This window comes from Branchiostoma belcheri, unplaced genomic scaffold, assembly GCF_001625305.1.
Source record: "Branchiostoma belcheri isolate BF01 breed outbred unplaced genomic scaffold, Haploidv18h27 scaffold109, whole genome shotgun sequence".
Lineage (NCBI taxonomy): Eukaryota > Metazoa > Chordata > Leptocardii > Amphioxiformes > Branchiostomatidae > Branchiostoma > Branchiostoma belcheri.
In genome coordinates, this window is record NW_017802480.1 from 1,169,156 (window position 1) to 1,192,693 (window position 23,538).

The 23,538-nt window shown below is 42.2% G+C and overlaps 1 protein-coding gene across 1 annotated transcript in view; it reads right to left on the reverse strand.

The window, feature by feature from the left end:
- The window catches only part of LOC109481135 (dynein heavy chain 5, axonemal-like), a 76,072-nt gene that overhangs the window by 38,939 nt on the left and 13,595 nt on the right, over nucleotides 1-23,538 (reverse strand). Inside the window, exons 9-42 of the mRNA XM_019783633.1 lie at nucleotides 23,050-23,230; nucleotides 22,216-22,381; nucleotides 21,748-21,940; nucleotides 20,799-20,980; nucleotides 20,139-20,258; nucleotides 19,457-19,658; nucleotides 18,668-18,763; nucleotides 17,884-18,147; nucleotides 17,484-17,549; nucleotides 17,128-17,217; nucleotides 16,577-16,716; nucleotides 16,003-16,154; nucleotides 14,866-15,073; nucleotides 14,383-14,470; nucleotides 13,698-13,827; nucleotides 12,619-12,878; nucleotides 11,655-11,855; nucleotides 10,967-11,141; nucleotides 10,221-10,339; nucleotides 9,417-9,608; nucleotides 8,735-8,853; nucleotides 8,239-8,374; nucleotides 7,596-7,759; nucleotides 6,911-7,151; nucleotides 6,203-6,402; nucleotides 5,659-5,812; nucleotides 5,017-5,179; nucleotides 4,183-4,373; nucleotides 3,610-3,789; nucleotides 3,111-3,188; nucleotides 2,551-2,697; nucleotides 1,279-1,451; nucleotides 680-858; nucleotides 11-198 (exon numbers count right to left, since the gene is read on the reverse strand). Of these exons, the coding sequence (XP_019639192.1) occupies nucleotides 11-198; nucleotides 680-858; nucleotides 1,279-1,451; nucleotides 2,551-2,697; nucleotides 3,111-3,188; nucleotides 3,610-3,789; nucleotides 4,183-4,373; nucleotides 5,017-5,179; nucleotides 5,659-5,812; nucleotides 6,203-6,402; nucleotides 6,911-7,151; nucleotides 7,596-7,759; nucleotides 8,239-8,374; nucleotides 8,735-8,853; nucleotides 9,417-9,608; nucleotides 10,221-10,339; nucleotides 10,967-11,141; nucleotides 11,655-11,855; nucleotides 12,619-12,878; nucleotides 13,698-13,827; nucleotides 14,383-14,470; nucleotides 14,866-15,073; nucleotides 16,003-16,154; nucleotides 16,577-16,716; nucleotides 17,128-17,217; nucleotides 17,484-17,549; nucleotides 17,884-18,147; nucleotides 18,668-18,763; nucleotides 19,457-19,658; nucleotides 20,139-20,258; nucleotides 20,799-20,980; nucleotides 21,748-21,940; nucleotides 22,216-22,381; nucleotides 23,050-23,230 (5,538 nt within the window). The remainder of the gene's footprint in view (nucleotides 1-10; nucleotides 199-679; nucleotides 859-1,278; nucleotides 1,452-2,550; nucleotides 2,698-3,110; nucleotides 3,189-3,609; nucleotides 3,790-4,182; nucleotides 4,374-5,016; nucleotides 5,180-5,658; nucleotides 5,813-6,202; nucleotides 6,403-6,910; nucleotides 7,152-7,595; nucleotides 7,760-8,238; nucleotides 8,375-8,734; nucleotides 8,854-9,416; nucleotides 9,609-10,220; nucleotides 10,340-10,966; nucleotides 11,142-11,654; nucleotides 11,856-12,618; nucleotides 12,879-13,697; nucleotides 13,828-14,382; nucleotides 14,471-14,865; nucleotides 15,074-16,002; nucleotides 16,155-16,576; nucleotides 16,717-17,127; nucleotides 17,218-17,483; nucleotides 17,550-17,883; nucleotides 18,148-18,667; nucleotides 18,764-19,456; nucleotides 19,659-20,138; nucleotides 20,259-20,798; nucleotides 20,981-21,747; nucleotides 21,941-22,215; nucleotides 22,382-23,049; nucleotides 23,231-23,538) is intronic.

Sequence of the window (23,538 nt, forward strand, 5' to 3'; positions counted from 1 at the left end):
CTGTAGTTACCATGGTGAGGAAGATTCCGAACTCCGGGTTCATGGACACAATGTCTCCGTCCATGAACACAAACGTGGGTTTGCGCTCCTTCTTGCAGGCCAGTACGATCTGGATCTGCTGGGCGGCCACTGACAGTACCGGCAGCTCGATCCTGTTAAACTCGTCAAAGCAGCCCCAACTGCCAGACTGGGCCAGACCTGACATGGGGTTTAATACATAAAGTTAACAATGGAAACAAATTCGATGTTCCCCGTAGTTGCACAATTTTTGAGGTTCCTGATGGAAAATGCTGATTTGTTCTCCAACAGTCATTTGTAAATTTGCATGAAAACTCTACTGCTAATTCTTGTATTGTGCACTTCCTAATTACAGTGACAGTGACGTATTGATACCATTGGACATTCATATTCAACATAGAGAGCAGCAGAGAGAACTTATTAATAAATGACATACACATCAGTATAATATCACAGTAAAATTAGTATCTTTATTTCTGTCACAACTTTCAAATCTTATACTAAGAGATATCCAACTTTCAAGTTACTCAGATTTGCCAAATCTTTGGGCAAAAAGTATTACAACAGAGGTGAAATAGTAGTGTCACAAAGTGACAATACCAAACTGTGTTGAAAAAAGGCATTATTCTTTCTACAACTTGAAAGACCATAACAGCTATACCTTTGTAGATCCTGCCGAGTCCTCTGAAGTCCATCTGATCGGAGCAGTTGAACACGACCACGTATTTCCCCAGACAGCGCCCCATGTCCTTGGTGGTCTCAGTCTTGCCTGTACCTGCTGGGCCGGCCGGGGCTCCTCCCATACTCATGCCGATGGCCTGCGCCAGGGTGATGTAGCACCTGGGGGTGGAAATGGGAATTTGTCAGGATCAAAATCATCATGAATTCATGATGTTTCTGACTTAAGAACAAAGGAATGCAGTTCCAGGCCTATGACTGTTGACCACGCACCATAAAAGTCATGTTTTATGGTGCGTGGTGAACATTGGGTGACAAAAACAAACAAAACAAACCTTTCTAGCTTAGTCTTTTCCCTTACTTTGCCAAAACCTACCTGCATAATTAAATGATTATTCAACAACATACATTGTCAGATCCAATGACAGCTTCTTGATTTATGTTGTCCACACATACAAACGCACACATATAGCACACATACACGTGTACACACACACACACACACACACACACACACACACACAGTGCATTGTACACATGTACACGTAATAGCAGACTAAAGTAATACTATCAAATAAGTACCTGTCAGTGAGAGGTGTGATGACGAGACGCTCAGTGCAGCCCACGTACTCGTTACAGTACTGGAAGTCCACATCAGTGATGGAGATCACACACTTGTCCATGTCCTCGTTGTAGTAGAACCTCGACTGCTTCAGCCACTCAAAGTCTGAGGGGGTCCTGATGTGCATGCGCACCTGGTAGAGAAAGAAAGGAATAAAATATGTTAGCGCAAAAACTAGTCTTTGCTATCTATTCTATGGCAATCACTCGTGATCTTTATTTGCAATCAGATACAGATTCATGTACAGATACATAGTCATGCACAGATACAGATTCATGTACAGATATACAGATTTTCCGAGTATGATGACCGTGTCAGTCCCTACACCTGAGTGAGGGTTACATTTGACACGGTAGCCTTCGCGTGGATTTGTTTAAGGTGGATAACAGGTTGCGAATCTGAGACCCACACACTTGGGCATCCGTCTTCCCCAGCGGATCCATCGAGGGAGACGTGCTGGTTCCGGTTCGGGTGCTTGCAGCGAGCTGCCGGTGACTTGGTTACGCTCAAGTTCCGCCTTGACTACGCCAGCCCGCCTGGCGCTGCTCTCGTCCGCCAGCTGAAGACAGCTGCCGTTGGAGACTTGACCCTCTAGTTGAGGGGGGATACGTGTAAAGTGCCTTTCCCAAGGGCACAACGTCGGTGCGCATGTTCGGACATGCCCCCGTGCTCCGACCCAGGTTCGAACCCGGGGCTCCTTATTGAGCGCCGAACGCTCTATCCACTACGCCACACGACGCCTTTGCTATAATAAGCAAGATAATCCTATCTTAGTTCCCAACACTACGAAATACCGGACTAAAATTCAACAGCGTCTATGGCCTTCTTCAGTGTAACTGACACACTACATTCTATTCACTACCTTCACTACATTAAGCCAGTATTAAAGCTGCCAGCAAGCCGGATAGTCTGTACTTGCAGCATTCTGTATTACACAGCTTGTATAACTAATGGAGATTCCCAATAAACAAACAAACAAACAAATTAGGCCTGATAATGCTGCAGCATTCTTTACCTTACATGTATATTGTAGCTCTAAACTCAAACCTTTGAGAGATCTTTCAGACCATTGCAAATGATTATCTTGATTTAAAAAACTTTTGTGTCTCAAAACATTCTCACATACAAAATTACATATTATAATTACATGTATGTCTGGTCATTTGCTTGGGATGCCTACAACTTCAGGTGAAAGAAACAAAAAGTTACAAAACTTAGTTAGAAATCCTTACCAGGTCGTCAAAGATGTCCCTCTGGTGCACGTGGATGGTGATGAGCGTCTCGTACTTTGTGCGCTCGTACTTGGACAGATCCTCGGTAGTCATGTCAATCAGCATATTCAACATGTCCAGGAAGTGCTGGTTCGTTGTCTGCATCACCTGCAGAGCGGAAGTAAAAAAAAAACAGTCATATTGTAAAAAATAAATAAAAAAAGAAAATACTGCTTCAAGTGATAATCTTGATAGGAGTACAAAGCTTTTTTCTGGTAAGCTGAATCAACCGTATCCCATAGCGTACTTATATCTGTGAGGTAAAATGTGATGTCACTAACGGAAAATGGTTACTTTTTTTGTATTGTAGGCTGGTTTTAAACTACAATTCATGGGTGGTACCCAAAAGTAGTACCTTGTTTTCTAGGCTATTTCAAACACTTCACATATGAAATGATGATGAAAATGTGCTAAGAAATGGCAGTACATGTAAATGTCAATATCATGATATCAGACAGGTTTCCTCGACGAGAATATTTTTTGTTTTGTTGCCCTGAAACTGCATTGGAAAATGGACAAACCTTCTTGTCTGTCCTTGCGTTAGACAGAGCCTCCTCCGAGTCTCTGGTCCAGATCATCTGGATACCGAGCAGACCAATCTGTGAAGGGAAAAAGAAATTGACCTTAAGTTAATTTAGGCATAGAAAAATTATGAGAATTTTCTTAAATTTATGATACCATCTCATATCATTTTGAGTAGCCTACTACTGTAGTTAGTCTTGACCCGAGTGAGTTGGGCATTTGGTCTGGGCCCAACTGCATGCCTACATTTTAAGACAAAGGATAAATTTCTATCTCTACTGAAAGGTAAATGGTAAGAAATATTTAAAAACCGTTATGATAATTTTTATGATTTGTACAATGTCATATTGACCTGAGTGTGCAGGGAACATGTTCTCAACCCCTGGTCTGCGATGCACTAAACATTTACATGACGGGTCTTGAGTATAACTTGACTCATAAAGAAAGTTTACTATAGAATTATTACTAAAAAATATTAAGTTCAAATTTCATACAGACCTGTGCAGGGAACATGTTCTCAAACTCGATGAGTTTGAAGCCCTGGTCTGCGATGGCGAGCGAGGCACTGCGGGTGACGCTGTGGATGGACTTCTGCTGGATCTCCTGAAGCTTCCCCAGCCACAGCTCCACGTTACCCTGGGCAACCACAGGCTCCACCAGCTCAACCTTCTCTCCTTCCTGTAAAACAAGATGTTCAGAAATCAGCTTGTAACCCAAGTTGTAACTTAAGACTATACCATTTACAAACAAGGCATCAAGCATTAAACTAAAGTAAACTTTAAGAACAGTGAGGCTTGAACAACGATTGGGGATCTTTAAATCCATAACTTTTAAGACTTTTGTATTGTGACAGACTGATTGACTTTAATATTATTTCCCACATCTTGTAGACTTACTTGGAGACACTACTAACCATAAAGATTTCTCACATGGTGACACTTTATACAAGGAGATGCAAGCATTCAATTCAGAAAATCAGATTCTGACTCACAACTTGGGCCCGGAGAAACCAGGACTCGACATAAGGAAGCAAGTAAGCAAGCATACGATATGATTGGGGTGTCTACAGACCTGTGAGTTGATGGCAAGGATCTTGTCGTATTCCTTCTCATGGAAGTCGACCCTGTACACGTTGTCGAACAGACTGAGAAGATGACTCTGGATGGTGTGAGAGTCGCTGGCCTGGCCCAGAATCTCCAGCAGGGCAGGGTCAGACACGAAGAAGAACCGAGGGAAGATCAGACGCTTCTTCTCAAGGTAGCCTGGCAGGAAACAGGATGATGCATTAGTTTACTATGCAAGCGGAAGCTCTATGATCCCGTAGATAATTTACATGTAGAACACTACATGAGGCTCTGATATACATTACGCATGCACAGGCTCTCTCTCCATCACACACACGCACACACACAGTCACTCAAACACACATATAACACAAGCACATGCACACACACACACACACACACACACACACTCACACACACACTCACAAACACACACACTCACTCACTCACTCAAGCTCACACACACACACACACACACACATATATGCACACACACGCACACAACACGCGCACGCACACACATACATGCACGCACTACCAAAAACACACACACAGGCACATACACACACAGAGCCTTTCCCTTACCAGTGAGAGACTTCTGACACAGCTCCAGTTGCTCCAGTAGATGAGGCAGCAGCTGGCTCATGGTGTCTCACACACACACACACACACACACACATGCCGTTTCCTCAAAGTGTGGTGACCGTCACATTTGTCATGATTGTACAATTTTCCTGCTATAGGATTTTAAAACAGGCTGTGACAGAGCCAACAACAGGCAAGGTTCTAAGAGAGCCTAAGTTTGTGGTAATGAGACAGCTGGCTTTTGTAGGACACTTACCAGTGAGAGACTTCTGACAGAGCTCCAGTTGCTCCAGTAGATGTGGCAGCAGCTGACTCATGGTGTCGTCTCCGGTGCAGCAGGCCACCACGTTGGGGTTCTCGTGGGCGCGCTGCATGATCTTGATCCACGACTTGTCAATGTTGCTGAACCGTTTCGCTTCCTAGGAGAGGAAAACATCAAGCATTTAGAATTGCAGTCAAACATGAGTATACAAGTGACCACCTCTGCATTAGGACCACCAGTCCTAGCCAATGTGACCCCTTTTTTTGGCTCCTAATTTTCCCATTGACAAAGTATTAAGAATCTTGTCTATGGCCAACACCTGTCCACATTTGACTCTACTAGTAAACAAATACGCCATGGCTGATGCTCTTTCTTTGGACAGTCTGCATTTCCTTTCTGATATTAGACCTATATATTCAGATTCTATATCACTTAATATGAAAAGAACTGAATAGATCATACAACCAAATACATAGTACATCAAGGAATGCAGTTTTGATGTCATCTTGTCATCTCTATATTTTACATGGGACTGGATACTTTTTTAGACAGTTTTATTCAATGGCAAAACATATGATTATGTTTCACAAAACAGCCAAAAAATACAGCCTACAATTACATGTATGCTACACCCACCTGTGGCAGCTGTTTAGCGATGTCGCCCCCCACAAACACGGCCTCCAGATAGACCCAGAGGTTCTGCACCACCAGCCAGTTCTCTATGATCTCGCTGGTCTGGGACAGCTTCTGCACCCATTGCTGGATGGTCGGCTTGAACGGGGCGTTGTACCTGGGAAAAGAGGGCAAACAATGTTGTCAGATTTTTGCAGAAAAAAAAAGAAACAGGCTTATGCATCTTGCAGTGTAACAGCCCCAAATGTGACCAAAGGACTCTTTTCTTTATTTAGGAGTCACAACCTACTTGACTTAATTGGATAATGAATACACTATAAAAAAATGAAAACACTATAAAAAGTAGCCAGGACTTTTTCAACACTTGGTGCAAAAACAAAAGCACTTTGACTGAAAGTTTGAGGCTGATTCAAAATCTGAAAGTCCTTTTCAGAGTCTTTTTCAGAACAAAATGAAAGGGCAAAATCTGAGACCAAAGAATCAAAGACCAAAGATCTGGAGTTTCCTTAAACTTATGAGAGAAAAAGAACTAAACGGCTTAAATCACCTGTTACTCATGAGAGAAGACAGAATCATCAGGCTGTCCTCCAGATACACAATGATCTCTGATGTCTCGTTACCCTTCAGCAGGAGCTCTCCGCGGGACTTGAACTGGCCGAACGACAGGCTCTGGGCACTCCACTCCGCAATGACCTGCTTCAGCTTGCCCTCGATGTCTCGCTCCTTGATGGCTGCAATGCAGGTGTCCTGGGGGAGGGAAAGGAGACTTTCAGATTTGTTCTGATGATACTACCCATGTCTAGCCACAATCTCTCCCTGACGGGCTGATTGGACCTCCTCACCTCTAACTTGAGAAACATTTTCATTCCCAGAACTACAAATAAGAGCATGTTCTTGGATTGACTTAAGCAGACTGAGTATGAAAATCAGACCAATAGGAGCTCAGAATTCTCTGTCATTATGGAAACTAGTCATTACAGCCTGCCTCGATGATGTTGCAAATTTTATCTTACAACTAACAGTAAGGTTTGCAGTGCCTTTCCTTTGTTTTAAGTTATCATATACTTCCAGGTCAATATGCAATGTGAACTTGTGAAGTGACACCATGCAAATGTCAAAATTATGCCATAATGGTTTATGCAATTGTGCCATTCGCATGCCACTTAAAATAGAGTCAATCGGAAAAAATTTTGGGTTTTCAGAATTCTGATCAAATCTCTGACTAATGCCATCATGCAATCAACTTTTGCTTTACCTCGATGTCCTCCCTGTTCTCCAGAAGTGGAGCCTCCATGATGTTACGGAGCTGGAAGTTCTCGTTGTCGACATCAAACGTGGTGTTGGTGATCTGTGACAGGCGCTCCCAGTGGCGAGGCATCATGGCGTTGTTCGACATCATCTCAAGCAGAGGAATCGTCTCGCTGAAGTCGTCAATCTTCTTCTTGAGATCTTCAAAAGCCTGCCACTCCTTCAGCCCCTTGGGGAGCTTACGGCACCTGGAGAAAAAAAATTAAAAGAAAATAAGAAAAAATAATGGAAGTGATCACTGCATCTGACATTGGATTCAAGCCCTGACTTTTGATCCAAAAGCTAGATAACTGAATCTATAAGCTAGACTGCAAATCAGTCCAAAAGCTCCCCTAAGTCACCAAATTATAACATGTACACTATCAAATTGCACAGTCAGGATTTGAACCCCTAACCTTTTGATCCAGAAGCTGAAAGATGAACCCTACAACACTTCAATCTAAAATAACTCAACAGTTACTTGTTTTGGAAGTTCAGCAGCTCTCATCATAGCTAGACAATTACTCTGACATTTGGTCTGAGATTCGAACCCATGACCTTTCAGATTCGAACCATGACCTTTTGATCCAAAGGCATTATCTCTAGCCATTTCAATATTATCAATAGAAGAAACTACTAAAACCAGTCCTCACTTGTTCTGGAAGTCAAGCAGCTCCCCGTTGATCTTCTCGATGTCCACCTCGTTCCACAGGATGTCGTAGTAGCCGCTGACGCTCTCGATGACAGTGTTGTACAGGCCGTACAGCTTCTGGGACAGGGCCAGCTCACGCCGGATACGCTGGAGGTCCGGGTACTCCTGTAAAGGGAATGGCCATGACAGTTGAACATATGAAGAAAACAGATGATGCAATCCATAGCTTCCAAAACCAATGTTACATTGACCCATTCAAAATCCGGTGAGATATCTTCAATGTGCTCCTTTCATGCCCTAATCAGATATATACATGTATCAGTGCATGTTGGAAAATTCATATCCGAATCAATACAAAAGCGAAACCATATTGTAAATAACTGACAGATCTACTGAATTATAGATTGTAATTATAATACTCTCTTCAAGAAAACATACAATAGATTAGCTTTCAAATTGGTAAGATTGTAATTTAGTGTCATTATGGATTAGCTCCGTTAGAAATTTTATTTTCTAATACTAGTTCATGTATCTATACCCTTGTTGTTTCTTCTTTGCCATACATGCCGTACCAGTTACAGTTGTTGAGAAATTAAGTTGATTTGATTTGTAATTAGGGTTAATAAAAGACCTATCTGTCCCACCTGCACGGTGAGTCCGAACAGCTCCTCCCCGCCTGAGTAGGTGTTGTACTTGGCCCACAGCTCGTCAAACCGAGCCTGGAACACGACAAGCCGGTCGCTCGCCTCGCGAGGTGGGATGCCCTGGACGTTTGGACCCCTGGAGTAAAAACATCAAAACGTGAGTCCTAGAAGACCACAAAAGCATTGAAATAAAGTCTAGTAATCATTTATTTACTGATTCAGCAATATAAGCTATCTTTGATACTGTCCTTGGTGCTGAATGCACAATAATCTTCACATCTTAGCTTTGCCAAATTGCACAATGTACAGACAGGTCTACCAAACTTGCCAATGGCTATTACAAAGGGCAATTTTTTTGTAATACTCTCAACTGTTACTCTTACAACAGACGACTTTCAAGAGGTTTGCAAGGTTCTCAAAGTGGGCTATCATAAGAAACAGGACTGGCTGCATCCAACCTACAATGAAGCATCCGTCTGAGATTAAGAAGTCTTACTTGGTGTCGTAGTCACCGTAGAAGAAGGTGGTGTCCTCCTGGAACTTGACGACCCCGGCCAGAAGGTCGGCCTTGAAGGTCGGCTGGATCTGCAGCAGGTGGTTCTGGACATCCTTCATCTGTGGTGGGGGGGGGGCAAATAAGCAGATCAATACATGGTAACATTAACAATCACGTAAAATTTCAAGAAACAAGTTACGTCAATCAGACCATGATGTTTATGGTAGAAAAAAAAAACTAACAGCTTAATGGAAACTGCTAGAGACCATCTCTTTCCACTGCCTTTTACCTCACCAACCAAAGTAGTACCCATTTTACACCTGGGTGGTTTGAGGGAAGTGCCTTTTCCCGAAGGACACAACATCTAGCATGGAATGCAATGATCAAATGTTTGACCTCTAAATTTCATGTGTGCTAGCCTAGCCACTTGGCCATTCGATGCCAGCAATTGTTTTATATGTTTGGATCTTGAAGTGTCAGTTCTAATATCTCTTGAGACTAGGGAAGCAGCATTGTATTAAATTTTGAAGCCTTTGATTCAATAAGTAATGGATAAAATCCCAACCCCTGCGGTTGCCATTGCTAGGGATTTGAATCCAGAACCTTTAGATTTTATGTTCACATTCACAACCCTAACCAGAAATTGCCTAGCTAAGAATGGAAGTAGTGGACAAAACCCCACCTGTTGCAGCAGGTTGTTCCAGCTGTAGCGCAGGTTGTCCACCCTCTCGGCGTTCCCGTCCTCGAAGAACAGCTCAAACTTGTTCAGCAGCATGTAGGTCTCCTCGATGGGCCCGATCGTCATGTCAATCTTTATCTCGTTCTCTCTGATCTCTGCCAGCGCCGCCATGGCTGCACGCACGTCGTCGAGGTCCTAAGGATATCAGAGAGGTTTTCTTAGTACAAAATGGTAAAAATAAATGTCTTATGCTTACTGGAAGAAACTACAAGTGCTCTATAATTATATAGTATAAAAGGTAGAAACTTAGCAATATATGGCAGCTTTGCCATGTATTGCCATCCCTATCAAAACTAATGGTGAATTATGAAAAAAAAAGTTTTAACTAGTATCACGATCCAGAAAAGAATCCTAGTGCACTGGTTTGCTTTTTTTACCTTAAGTTTGTGTTTTGTGCCTAAGGTATATTGCTTTATATAAGATCATAAATTAGTCGTTTTCATGCTCTTAATTATAAGTGAGTGTAACCAGTTATGGTGCAAAGATATGGCAGCATGTGAAAGATTGTCAAGTGAAGATTGCTACATCAAGTGGTCAGAGCAATGTCCTTACAAATCTCTGGAAGCCAAGCCAAGCAATACAGGGAAGAGAGAGAAAAAAGGTCTTTTAGGTTATATCATAAATAGTCATAGCAGCCACATTGCAAGTAGTATACACTCAAGCAGGCAAATACTCAGTTTATATTCAGTTTAATCAACCAATCAATGAGTTACTAGGTTAGTTGATTAATCTATTAACCAGCCCTACCTTGATGGGCCTGCTGAGGCGCTTGCTGAGGTCATCGATGAAGTTGAAGATGAACTCCATGTCACTGCTGGCCTTGGTGTTCAGGGCCTTACCAAACGCACGCTTCCAGTTCTTACATTCTGTGAGAGGGGTAATAAAAATGTCAGTATTTCAGGAGCATTTACTTGCAGTGGAAAATGATACTAATTTCAAGTGCATAGCACCAAGACTGTATTATAATGATAAAAATTCATTCATACAAACTTTACTTTCATTCATACAAACTTTACTCTGTTCAAACACTAAGCAGTAGACAAAGTTTTGTAAAATGTTTTTTTAAATGATGCTTTCCTTGACAGTAGTGTCAGACTCTGTAACTGTTTGGTTAACATATGATTGAATTTAGAGATATATACACTGGAAACCTGAGATTAACTGAGCATGACTTTTGTAATGAACATTGTTTGTTATAGGAAAATGTCCTGCCTGTTATAAGCTAGTTTTCAGGCAAGAAGCTGGCCCCTGCTCATCTCCGTAAGGTATCCCCAAGTAGAACAGTCCTTGCTGCTTTATAACTTACAAGAGGATTAAAACACTGCTATATTACCTGAGATGAGAGCAGTCTGCAGAGGTTCCGTCATGAACACGACCGAGCCGACCCGGTAGCTCACTGGCAGCTCCAAATAGCACAGTCTTTAGCCAGACATACAATCATGCATTTCTGCTGCTTATAAACTTACAGAAAGATTACAACACTGCAATATTACCTGAGATGAGTGCTGTCTGCAGAGGTTCAGTCATGAAGACGACTGATCCGACCCGGTAGCTCACTGGCAGCTCTTCGATGTCTGTCTGCATCTTCTGGTAGTAGCGCAGCTGAGCCTCGAACTCTGACATGATCGGGCTGGAGTCCATAAACTCCTTCACTGTGTCGGCTGGCTCCTGGGGGAGGGAAGGAGAGGAGATGTGTGAATAATCACACAAGCATTATAAAATGGCCAATCCACTGAGATAATGTGTTTGTTTCTGATTTATCTACGCTTGAAATTGCTCTATTTGCTATCAGGGCTACTTATCATAGAGGTTGGGAGAAGTATCAAGGGTCATTTGAAAATACAGCAAAATTGTTTGGTCAGAATGACTCAAAATAACATCTGATTCAATGGATTGCTGGTGCATGTATGCTATTTTTGGTGCTGTCCTTGGTGCTGATTTACATAGTAGCATGTATAGTCCAGTGGTTAGCAACTCAACGAGTTGTGAGTTTTGAATCATGGCCGTATTACACAACTGATATGCATGGTACTGGAAAGGGTCGCAGTCGTTGTACTTGAAAAGAGCTAGGGGAATTTTTCTCTTTTTCTGAACCTGTAGACTACAATCTAATTCCAGCCCTGCACTGAATCACACATACACTACCAAAGGACAAATTTGAAATAAAACAAAAATGCTTACATCTGTCCACAGCTCCTTGAAGCAGTTGAAGTCCTCCAGGATGGCCTGGCAGTCGACCTTGAAACCTCCGATGATGGAGTTCAAGGACACCACGACCTTGGTGATGTCCTTGTGTTCAGAGATGACCTTGTCCAGGCTCTTGGTGTAGGAGGCAGGCATCAACTTGGCGTCTTCACCGATCTCCTGGGCTGCCTCTGATTCCTGGCAAAAACAAACATCGACAATTAATTAAAGTGTGTGTGAAATACACAACAAAGAGCTGTGTCTTCACTTGTTTAAGATTTCACAGAAATGTTTGAGGGCAAAGTTCTGTGTAATTGTATGGAGATTAGTTGAATGTTAACCTCTATCAGTTTTAAAAGACTTTGTTACAACTCAGATGATAGACATGAGTAACATTGATTCTCTCAAATTACTTAATCCTTAAGTCCTGAATAAGTCCTTATCTTAGTTGACAATGTACAACAACAGTGTGCTACCACTTACACTACATATTAGATATTACACACACATTATATATTGAAGTTACAAGCTACAAGCACATACATGGGAGAAAGCTGATAAGCTGACAGTAGTAAAAGTCTAGAAGTCTATCTACATGTACAAGTTCTAGTCTGAGATGACTCTGGCCCAAGTACATGTACATGTAAGTGGTATGAGCAGGTAACAAATCTTAGGCACATTGAAGGAAAGATAGGATGCAGTAGTTAAATCTACAAGTCTGTATCTACAAGGCTACAAGCCCTAATCTGGCCCAAGCAAGTGGCATGAACAAGTAACGGATCTTACAGTTAGGCACATGGAAGGAATGAGACAAGCTTGCAGTAGTCAAATCTACACTATTCAGCATCTAAGTCTATATCTACAAGTCAAGTCTACAAGTCTACAAGCCCTAATCTGGCCCAAGTAAGTGGCATGAGCGGGTAACAGATCTTCCTTGCTATGCTAAGAAAAGCCAGGTTACCCTCTGATGCTGCTTAAGGAGCCACTGTGTGTGTGCCCACTGCGGGACACACTTCGCCATGCTCAGGATGTGCTGCACAGCCTTGTTCAGGATGGACTGGATGTCATCCAGGCTGGGACGCATCACAACATTCGGGATAGCCAGAATGATCTCAGCCTTGAACAGAGGGTGTTTTGGAGCTTCCTTCTTGCGCATCTCCTCCTGATACTTGTTGGTGGTCTGGAGGCGGCGCTTGATGGCCTCCAGGGACAGGCGGGTGCCTGTGAAGGAAAGGATCATTTTGATATTATATTTACTGGATTTATTTTGTATCACATTTTTTTTACTCTGTCCTTGGTGCTGATTATGTCTGCACATGGTCTTCATATCCTTGCCTTGCCAAAGTACATGCACAGTATAGACCTTCAATTCTTTCTTTCTACCTTTAGCATTAGTAAGGCATTAGATGGCACAAAAATAGCTCAATATTTAAAGCATAATGTGTATAAGGGTTACTTTATACAGCATTAACTATAAGAGGGAAGGGGAGTGAGGGAGTCTATCAAGGGTCGTTTTTTCTGGACATGGGATGCATACACTTGGTGACTGTCTAAGTGTACTTATGGTTTCAGTAACGTCTGCTAGGAAACAGTGCTCAGTATCTGTAAATAGTGATGCATACCTAAACCCAATTTTAGGTTTAGGTCCGGATTCAAGTCCAGAGGTTTAGGTTCAGTTCCGGACTTGTAAGTCCGGACCTAAACCCATGACATATACAAAATTGCATGTTTGCAACCTTGCAATGTTATCTGGGTGAAACTTAACATAACATGGAGGCCGGTACTTGACGATGCCCGATGGCAATGTTTTCTTCGTTTTCCAGCAAAGATTTAAAAATCTACGGAAGGTTTTAGGTGGTTTGGAAAGAAAAGGGGTATGTGAAATGGTCTTTTATGGTAATAAGTCCGGACTCGGTTCTGGACTTTTAGGTTTTTTTGGACTTGAACCTAAACATTCTTACAAGTCTGGATCCAAGTCCAGTGAACCGGTATGCATCACTATCTGTAAATAAACAAACAAACAAACGAAGCCTTGCTTACACTTGACGAGAGCCTCGGTGTTCCTCTGGTTGTAGTAGCTGAGCAGGTTGAAGTAGCAGCACGGCTGGCACTCCTGGCAGCGAGTCTTGTGTTTGGCGTCTGGGCGCTGGCAACGGAACTCTGTCTCTCGCTAAAATACACAGTCAAACAGGAAGACACTAAGAAGAAAATCCATGGTACCAGAGAACTTGTCTGATATTGAAATACTTACACTAGCCCTATAGCCTGGTTATTAAACCTATTATAGCTCCCGCCTGAGTCCTACTACTATTTGCGGAGAGGATGTATTACTAGGGAGCTATAATAGGTTTGGTGACCAGGCTACTAACCCTAACCCTAAACCTAACACTAACCCTCTAACCTTAACCCTCTAAACCCTAACTAACCCTATCGCACCAACCCTAACCACACTCTAACAAATGCATTATTTGCAAAGCAAAAATGCATTACAGTCATGTACATGTATGTTTAACTTCACATGGTTAAGCCCAACAAACTACTGCTCCAACCAGCCCCTCCAAGCCACTTGCTACATAATGTAACCCAACACCCTAGGGTGTCTGCTACAGTACCATGGGGACAGACGCTTGGTCCAGGTCAATGACCTGATGTGTCTGGAGGAGAAATTGAGCAAAAACAATGTTCAAGGTAAACATAATATTATCAACTGAAAATGAAAACTTACGTCCAAGTTTCCCTGCTCAGAAGGCTTCAGGTGTTTCTTCAACAGCTCCATCAGCTCAAACACAGCCTCCTCAACCAGGGCACTTTGTCTGAGGGGAAACACAAAGTCTGATCAGTCTTTTACATCACATAACTCACACATTAATGTTACAAAAAAGCGGGATCTTTAATCTTCCACTGGCAGTTTAAAAAAAGTTGATCCCAACAATTTAGAATTTAGAGGAAGCATTTAGACTAGAGTTACAGGTAGTCGCATATTGTTTTTTGTTGTCTGTTCCTTTCAAGCCTAAGCAGCTGCTTCATTGTGCTAAAGGTTAATGAGATGCTTAATATGAGAGTATTAGATACATCCCTCCTTGTGGTGGCTTTCAATAACTGGCAGTTTCTTGTGCAGCAAGCTCCAAAGTACAAAAGTAGGAGGCCAAGAGCCTGTTATTCTACTCTCCAATGGTAACAAGTAAAATGAAAAAGTAGCAACACGTACTTGGCCAGGAAGGTTGAGGCGTCATTGCAGGTCTTCTCGGTGACCTCCAGGAAGTGTGACACGTGGACAGGCTCGTCCTCGGGAAGGTCACACAGTGCGGTGAAGGACATCTCGGTCAGCACGGTCTCGATGCGACACTCCAGCACGTCTGACGCCTGCTTGTTCAGCAGCTCCAGGTTGTGCAGGGCCTTGTAGATGTTACCAATGTCTGTAAGATGGATAATAACAGTGTTAAACAATCATGTACAATGTAAAAACTCTGCTTGTTCAGCAGCTCCAGGTTGTGCAGGGCCTTGTAGATGTTACCAATGTCTGTAAGATGGATAATAACAGTGTTAAACAATCATGTACAATGTAAAAACTCTGCTTGTTCAGCAGCTCCAGGTTGTGCAGGGCCTTGTAGATGTTACCAATGTCTGTGAGACGTAGGAGAGAAATAGAGAATATGTATTATAAAAGTCTTACTGAGTGTCAGAACTGCAGTGTGATAGATGAAAATATATGTCGGTTAGCTTGAGGAATGACTCTGATCTACTGAATACTCGATGCGACACTCCAGAACGTCCGACGCCTGCTTGTTCAGCAGCTCCAGGTTGTGCAGGGCCAGTTGTAGATGTTACCGATGTCTGTAAGGTGGATAATAACAGAGTGTTAAATGTGTACAAACTCTGCTAAGAATCTAAGACTATAGCTCCTGGAGCTTTATAGATGTTCCCAATGTCTGTGAGACATGGGAGAGAAATATTCTTGATTTTCGATCAGTCTGATGCATCTGCCTTTTGCCTCTGAATACATTACTTCAAAAAGAACACTTAGATTATAATCACAATTCCTTTCATAGAATCAATGACACAGTCACTGTACATTGGATTTTTGAAAGACTGGAAAGAGGCTAAATGACACGAGTTCACAATGTTGTCATTTTAATACTTTTCAAGCACATATCAGTCAGTGGTATGATACCATGATATCATGCACATTGTAGTGCTCTGACCTTAAATCGGTCATGACATGCTGACTAAAAGCTCTAAACAGGAACTAGTTATGCCGCTCCAGATGTCCTACTGAGGGACAGCTGCAGTGATAGACTTCAGTTAGCTGAGGAATGACTGTATTCTATGGAATACAGTGACCTACATGTGTCGATGTTGACCGAGGTCCATGTGAGCATGGTCAGGCCTGGCTGGACCGCCTCCTCCACGTGGTTGATAAACGGTCGCATCAGCGGCAGGAGGACCGTCGGGATCTTCTCCACAACTCCCTCAAAGTCTTTCAGAACCTCCATCAGCCTACAGCACAGAAAAATACATAAAGTTTAATTACCTAATAATAGTATAATGTATCTGTAAAACACAAACAGACAAGCTATCATCATACCGAATGTAAAATAAATGCAAACTAAGATGGTATGGCATGTCACAACAGCCACAGGTCTGGTTAAGGCAATTGTGCCAGGCTCTCTGCAATGAGAAAAGGAGGAGATAATATCAGAGAATGGACATGATTGTTCATAGTTTTTAGGATGTTAAGCCGTGGTCCACTGTTAATTGTTGAAAAGACCAAGGGAAATGTTCCCAGTACAATAAACCTGTAAATATTGTACATAGCATCTGTCTTCTTGGTAATGACTAGAGGAAGATTAGATCTTCAGTGAGCTAAAACTGGGTCGAGATCTCTTTCCCCTTTCCTTTAAGTTTTTAAGCTAACTTACGCGATGTGGTTCTGTTTGATCTCATCGTTCTTGAGACACAGCGTGAAGGCACTGTCGGGAACCTCCAGCCCCATCTTCTTCAGGTACTTCGCCTCCACCATCAACTCCATCACGGCAGGGTCAAAGTTCACGTACAGTTGCTGCAAGGTCAATGACAAAGGTCAAAGTTCACATACAGTTGCTGCAAGGTCAAGGACAAAGGTCAAAGTTCAAATACAATCGCTGAAAGGTCAAAGCTAAGGTCATTTATTCGATTATATTTGTTTATATTCCTCCTGCTCACAAGATGTCCTCCTACTCACACTTTTAACATGTACTGGATAATGTAGGTTTTAAAGTGTCTCTCTAATGCATAATTGTCAGTAGGACGCAATTTGGGCTAACCTGGCCCACGAGTCCCACTTCCCAATAAACTTGAACACATGTAGCTAAACTTATCTCAACTATCTCTTACTTAGTCTAATGATTTGACCATTTAAGGGCATCACAGAAGATCTGAGAACCACCAGTTTTTTAAACCCTTCTTGGTTATGTTCTTCAATAGTTTATACCTTTGTCTCGGGGTGTCGGACCACCAGTGAAGCATTCATGCCAGTCTTGACAGTCTCCACAGCACGGCACCAGGCACGGTGGTACAGCATCTACAGACAAACAACACATCACAATCAACTTCAATCCAACTTTCTAAAAAGCAATCTTCAAGAGTTAACTCTGAAGTCAATTGGGACAACTATTCAGAGATGAAGAAAGAGGGTCTGAAACTTTCTCAAAGCTGAAATTTTGTTGAGTTATAGTTTAATCCTCTATTTTAAAGTAAGCGAAATTCATAGGCAACAATGTTATTTTACAGTACTTGTGGAGCAAGCTGAATTTAGGTTTGATACAAATGACCGGGTAACTATCTCACCTCAAACTCCAGGAGCACAGTTGCCATCTTGTTGTAGCTGCGGATGGCCTTCTTGGCTTCAGCAGTCTGGGAGAAACACACAAGTTCAAGGTTACAGATGGGAGAATCTTTGCGTGCGTGATAAAGCTTTTCTGGCTTCATACTTTGTAATTTCTTTACAGACCTTTGAGATGTATCAAAATATTCATTATCATTGTATATGATAATACAATTGATGCAGCAAAAAGTCACTTCAGATTCAATAAAGATTAGTTTAACCAAGGAGCTTTCACCTTGGTTTAACTCTAAGAATACAAAATTTAATACACGCAGGCTAAACCTTTCTTATAATATCTAAGCTCTAGTTTTATTCTCTCTGTGTTACATATAATTCTTAGAAAGAATTTTTAAAAAATCTCACCCTCATGATGTCAGGTTTCTTCTTGAAGTACTGCATGGGTGTCTCGATCTTCCTGTACAGCTGCCGCGCCCAGGCGATCTTCCCAGCCACTGGGGGCAGGTTCCGCGGGATGGCCGGGTTGTCCTTGAACTTCTGGTACGCCTTGCGGATGTTCTCAAGGTCGCGGCCAAACCAGCCAAGGACGCGCATGTACTTCTCCTCAAGGTCGAGCTTGGCTCCTCGGATCTTCTCAAACTTCTCCAGGAGCTCCAAGGCCTTCTCAGTCTGGGGAGGAAAAATGATGGAAAAGTTACTCTTGAGTAAACAAAAATGAAGCACAGATTATTTCTAAGCAACTATGATTACTGAAAGTGATGTTTACTGATGATCTAGCCTGTTAGACGACTTTCCCCGCTTAACTCAAGTGAAAATGAGTATTGTCCTGCCCCGTATTTCTTTCTATGTGTGGGACACAGCACCAGCAACAGCTGCCAGTGTCCCACATGTACATGTATTGCACTGTTGTAATATATTTCAATTAATCAAGTCTAATCAAATTTTACTTAAAAGTACAGAATCTGATAGTTGTGTAGGGAATGTTCTTAAGCAACCATTGCTACTCCTAAGTCCTATTGGGTCAGTTAGGTCTCACTCTCCTGAGTTGAACTTATCTCCAGCATTGATGTTTCTGACTTAGGGAAAAGAGATACTCAGCCTGTTTCTGATCAGTATCTCAACTTAGTTCAGTGCCTAGAAGTGGTCTCTTAGTCTTGTACTGAACAAATTCCTTAAAAATCAAACTTACGGTGAGGTTTCTCTCGAACCACTGGTCCACGAAGTTCTGCAGTGACATCTGCAGGCCGTCTATCTGGCTCCGGAACTCCATGTAGTCATTGTCAAACTGGGAGGGGAAAACAGGAATCATTATTATTCATAACATTCAAGCATAGCAGCACACCATAAACCGATTTTGAATGATGGGTCATAACCATAATGTGCCACCTGGTCATTTTAGTCTATAGTTAACTGGTGTGTTATGCTGAAGGGTGCTTATACCGGCACAGATACAGATACTTAGAATTGAACTTGAAAAGGAAGATAGTTTTTACTATGATAATTATGTTAAAAGCACCATATTTTCAACTATTAGACTAAGAGTCAACTAGAACAGCGTAAACATCGCGCGCATGCTACTTTTTCAAATACATCTCTCTGGAACACCTGGCCCTAAAACAATCCACTGCAGGTAAAATGTTTATGGTTGTATGTGAAAGGCACTGTCTAACAAACAAACTCAGACTTCCTGTGATTGAGCACATCATACTGTTTCTTCTTTGTGTTGGACACGATGGTCTGATAGCGGACAGCCATGGCCTCATACTACAAAATGTAACATTAACCCTCACACAAACACCAAACCTTACACAAACAATAATACAAACCTCAGACTTCCTGTGATCGAGCACATCATACTGCTTCTTCTTGGAGTTGGACACGATGGTCTGATAGCGGACAGCCATGGCCTCCATGCCCTCATACTAAAGTTACCTCTAACCCAAACACCAACCCTTACACAAACAATAATAATGCAAACCTCAGACTTCCTGTGGTCCAGCACATCATACTGCTTCTTCTTGGTGTTGGACACGATGGTCTGATAGCGGACTGCCATGGCCTCCATGCCCTCAATCTTGACTCCAGACAGCCCTGACAGACTCTCCATGGTGTTCAGCATGTCGGCTACCTTCTCCAGACGCTTGCAGAACGTGTCAAACTTACCGAAGATGTAGTTCTCACTGGAAAACAAATCAAATGAGATGATCATCATGAAATAAAGAATCAAGAAATGATTAAAACTAAATTTTGCACAACAAATTACAAAGTATGACATACTACTAGTAACAGTGCTTTACAATGTGTAACAAAAGTCATATTATTTACACTAGACATGCACTATCATCATAGCTCACAATGTCACTGTCACAGTGGCTCTCCAATCAGTCACGTGCTTACATGTATTATGAGACTAATCTACATGTGTGTAGCTTACAAAAGACTATGTAGTATGTGTATGAGATGAGAATGAGATGAGGTGGAGTGTCTAGGGTTTTCTCGTGGGAAACATCAGACATCAGACAAAAAATGTGATCAGATCAACTTAGATGATTGAACATGTACTAGCTGTACCATCAAATTCCTCCTAAAATTGTATCCATGTACAATTCCCATAGCCAAAAGTCTCTTAACCTGTTGCTAGGCTACTGTTGCTAGGTTACCTGAACTCAAACTGCCTCTCGTGCGGGTTTTCCTTGAGCTTCTCCTTGGTCTTGTGGAAGACACGCTGGTATGCACGGTTCAGCTCTATGCACTCTGAGATCCTCTTCAACAGTGGGGCCCTGCGTACAAAATTAGTGTGGTCAAAATACAGTTCATCTTGTAACTCTGGACTCTGAACACTCAGACTACAATGCAGTCAACAAATTTACATAGACATGTATGTATGTGTATGAAATTGATATGACTGTTCAAATAGAGACTACGGTCAATTTTGTATCAGAACTCAGACTACAATGCAGTCAACAACATACATGTACACATGGTAGAGCAAGAAAGATACACTGTATGCAATTTGGCAATTATCTTACTGACAAGTAGATAGTACATACTATTTCCGTCTTCTAGCATGTACATGTTTAAGGGGATGATAAAGATCCCATAACACTTATTGAAAAGGGACTAGGGAACCATCCTGGACCGGGTGTGAGTTGTTCAAACCTTACATTACACTCCAGTCTTGCAGTAGCTTGTACTCACTACATACAAAAGTGGTGTGTTAAACCAGTCCTTGGTAACGCCCTACTGTACAAAACTGGGTATGACGTGTTACACATAACAACAGTTTACCAGTTATACAAAAATAAACAAACAACCCTGACCTCTCGTGGTCCCAGACCTTGGTGACCCCCTGCGTGATGTAAGCCTTGCAGGTCGTGATCATCTGGTTAGTGACCTTGACGAAGAGAGAGGTCATCCTCTCGGAGGTGTTGTAGTACTGAGAGATGGAGTGGATCATTCGGATGTTGTTCATGAGACTGGGGATGTGTTCAACCATCTCAGTCTGTAGGGGACATTACAAGATTGTGTCATGTTAAAACAAAGTCTAAACATTCAGAGATGCTGCACATGTATGTACATGTATATAATGTAGTACTGTGTAGTGTTGTAGTACTGAGAGATGGAGTGGATCATCCTGATGTTGTTCATGAGACTGGGGATGTGCTCAACCATTTCGGTCTGTAGAGGAAAAGATAAAAATTGTACGATGTAAGAAATGTAAACTTTTGGAGGTGTTGTATGACATTGTACATAATTTGTAGTACTGTGAAGTGTTGTAGTACTGAGAGATGGAGTGGATCATCCTTATGTTGTTCATGAGGCTGGGGATGTGTTCAACCATTTCTGTCTGTAGGGGAGAAGGCAACAAATTGTATAGTCTAATAAAATATGATAGAACTCTCCAAGTCTGGGACAAGGCGTATACATGATATAGATCGTGTACATCTATGTCTTTTATCTAGCATTGAGAAATTGTGACTTGTAAATTTCAAAGTGTTTTCCTCATCACGTAAAATGTACTGTTAGTGTGCACGTATCATCTAACTAAAATAATGGGGAAAAGAAGAACACATTCTCAAGGACTGTGATAGTCGAAGTCAACTGTTCAAAGCCCAAAGAAATTGAATGTCCAGTGGCCAAACTTTCTTTTATTTACAGTATTTAGAGATTCTTGAAATCTCTTACTAGTCTTAGTTTCAACAAAGACTCAAAAGTTTTGAAAAGATTTCAGTCTACTACGTAGTCTAAGACTATTTTCTGCCATCTTACCGGTGTGTTCTTGGTGAGAGGTCCGAAGAACTTGTCCAGTGTGTACAGGTACTTGACATTGTCCTTTGCCTCGTTCGCTGCGTCTGTGATGCGACTGTCCAGCTCCTTCCAGCGCTTCAGCATGCGGGACTTGGCAGCCGTCAGGACGCCCACTACAGCCTTGCAGTGGGGGCTCTTTATCTGGTCCAACAAGCTGGGGAAAGTTGTATGATTAAGAAATTGAATATAATAACAGGGCTGGTGTTAGTGTTTGCACATGCAAAGCAGGATAGTCCACAACTGTTTTTTTTTTCAGAGGTGCTCCTTATTTCAAGCAACAAGCTAGAGAAAAAAATATTGTGCTCAGCCTAACTACATTGAAGTGGACCATTTTTGTTTGGCTCAGTCCTAACTTACTAATAGACTCATACTAAAAGTATACAAAGAAGTCCTTGCATTGTTTCATTGTCTAGTAATTTGTTGTTTTACCTGTTGAACTTGGCCATGCGTTTCTTCCAGTGGTCGAGCTCGGCGGCCGGCCCAATGTCGTCTGCCTCCTTTCTCATCTGCTCGGACTCCGCTAGAACCTGCTCAATCTGCTTGGACCAGATCCCGATCAGGTTCTCTACTTTCTCCATCAAGTCCGCGTTTGTAGCTAGAAGGGAAACAAGAAATCAGAGATTTTAGACTTCAGGCAGTATCTGTAATCCTCAGATTCCATGTGAATTTCCTTTGCTTGCTCTCTGCCAGAACCTGCTCAATCTGCTTGGACCAGATCCCGATCAGGTTCTCTACCTTCTCCATTAGGTCTGCATTGGTGGCTAGATGGGAAGGCAAATTAGGACTGATATTAACCCAAGAAGTGTCAAGTTAAGGGCATGAGCAACATCTAAAACCATAGGGGAAGAGAGTGATCTGTTTGGATCAGATCCCAATCAGATTCTCCACTTTCTCCATCAGGTCTGCATTCATTTGATGGCCACAGGGGGAAAAAGAAATGATTTTAACGCTCTATGTAATGCAGTCTGACTACATCATGCTTCTGGTAGCCCTTCCAGTGGTTAGGTCCCTGAATTCAGCCCTCATTATTGTATAGCCAGATGAGTATGTCCAATCAGAAGTCTCCATTTCATATTCTAATTTGGTTAGGACACTGTTGGTGATTAAATCCCATAAACACCACAATTGACCAACAAATGACCCACAGTGACCCCAGATGGAATACGCATTCTGTTCAAATAGCTAAGCATATATCAATCAACTGTCAGTGATTGGATTACAGCATCCATTTTCATTCTGAAAAGTATAAAACTGAGCTCTTACCAGCCTGCATGAACTCTGACGGGTGGCGAAGGTCGTACACGTTGTACCCAAGGTCGGGTTCCTCCAGTTCTATCTTGCCCTCCATGTTGTCCCTGGCTCCGCTCAGGCTGCCCACAAACTTATCCACAACCTCCAGGAAGTCCTGCACCTGGGTACTGGCAGGGGGGAGGTCTCCCCAGCTCTGGGAAGGGGACATGACGGCGTTAAAGCTTCTTGAATTACAACAAAGTAAAGTATGTACCTGGTCTCACTACTGGTAGGGAAGGGCTCCCCAGCTCTGGGAAAGGGAGAAAATGTTTTGCATTGATCGACTTGACTAGAAATGGAGAATTGATAGGTGGAAGAATTCATTTGGAAAAGACCACATGAAACAATGAATAAACAACATAAAATTGTGACTAATCTCTAAGTGCTGGGATTCACTACATATTCTTTTTCTGAAACTGTGGAAGATGAAAGTAATGTGTAATGAGAGATAAACCGGACAGT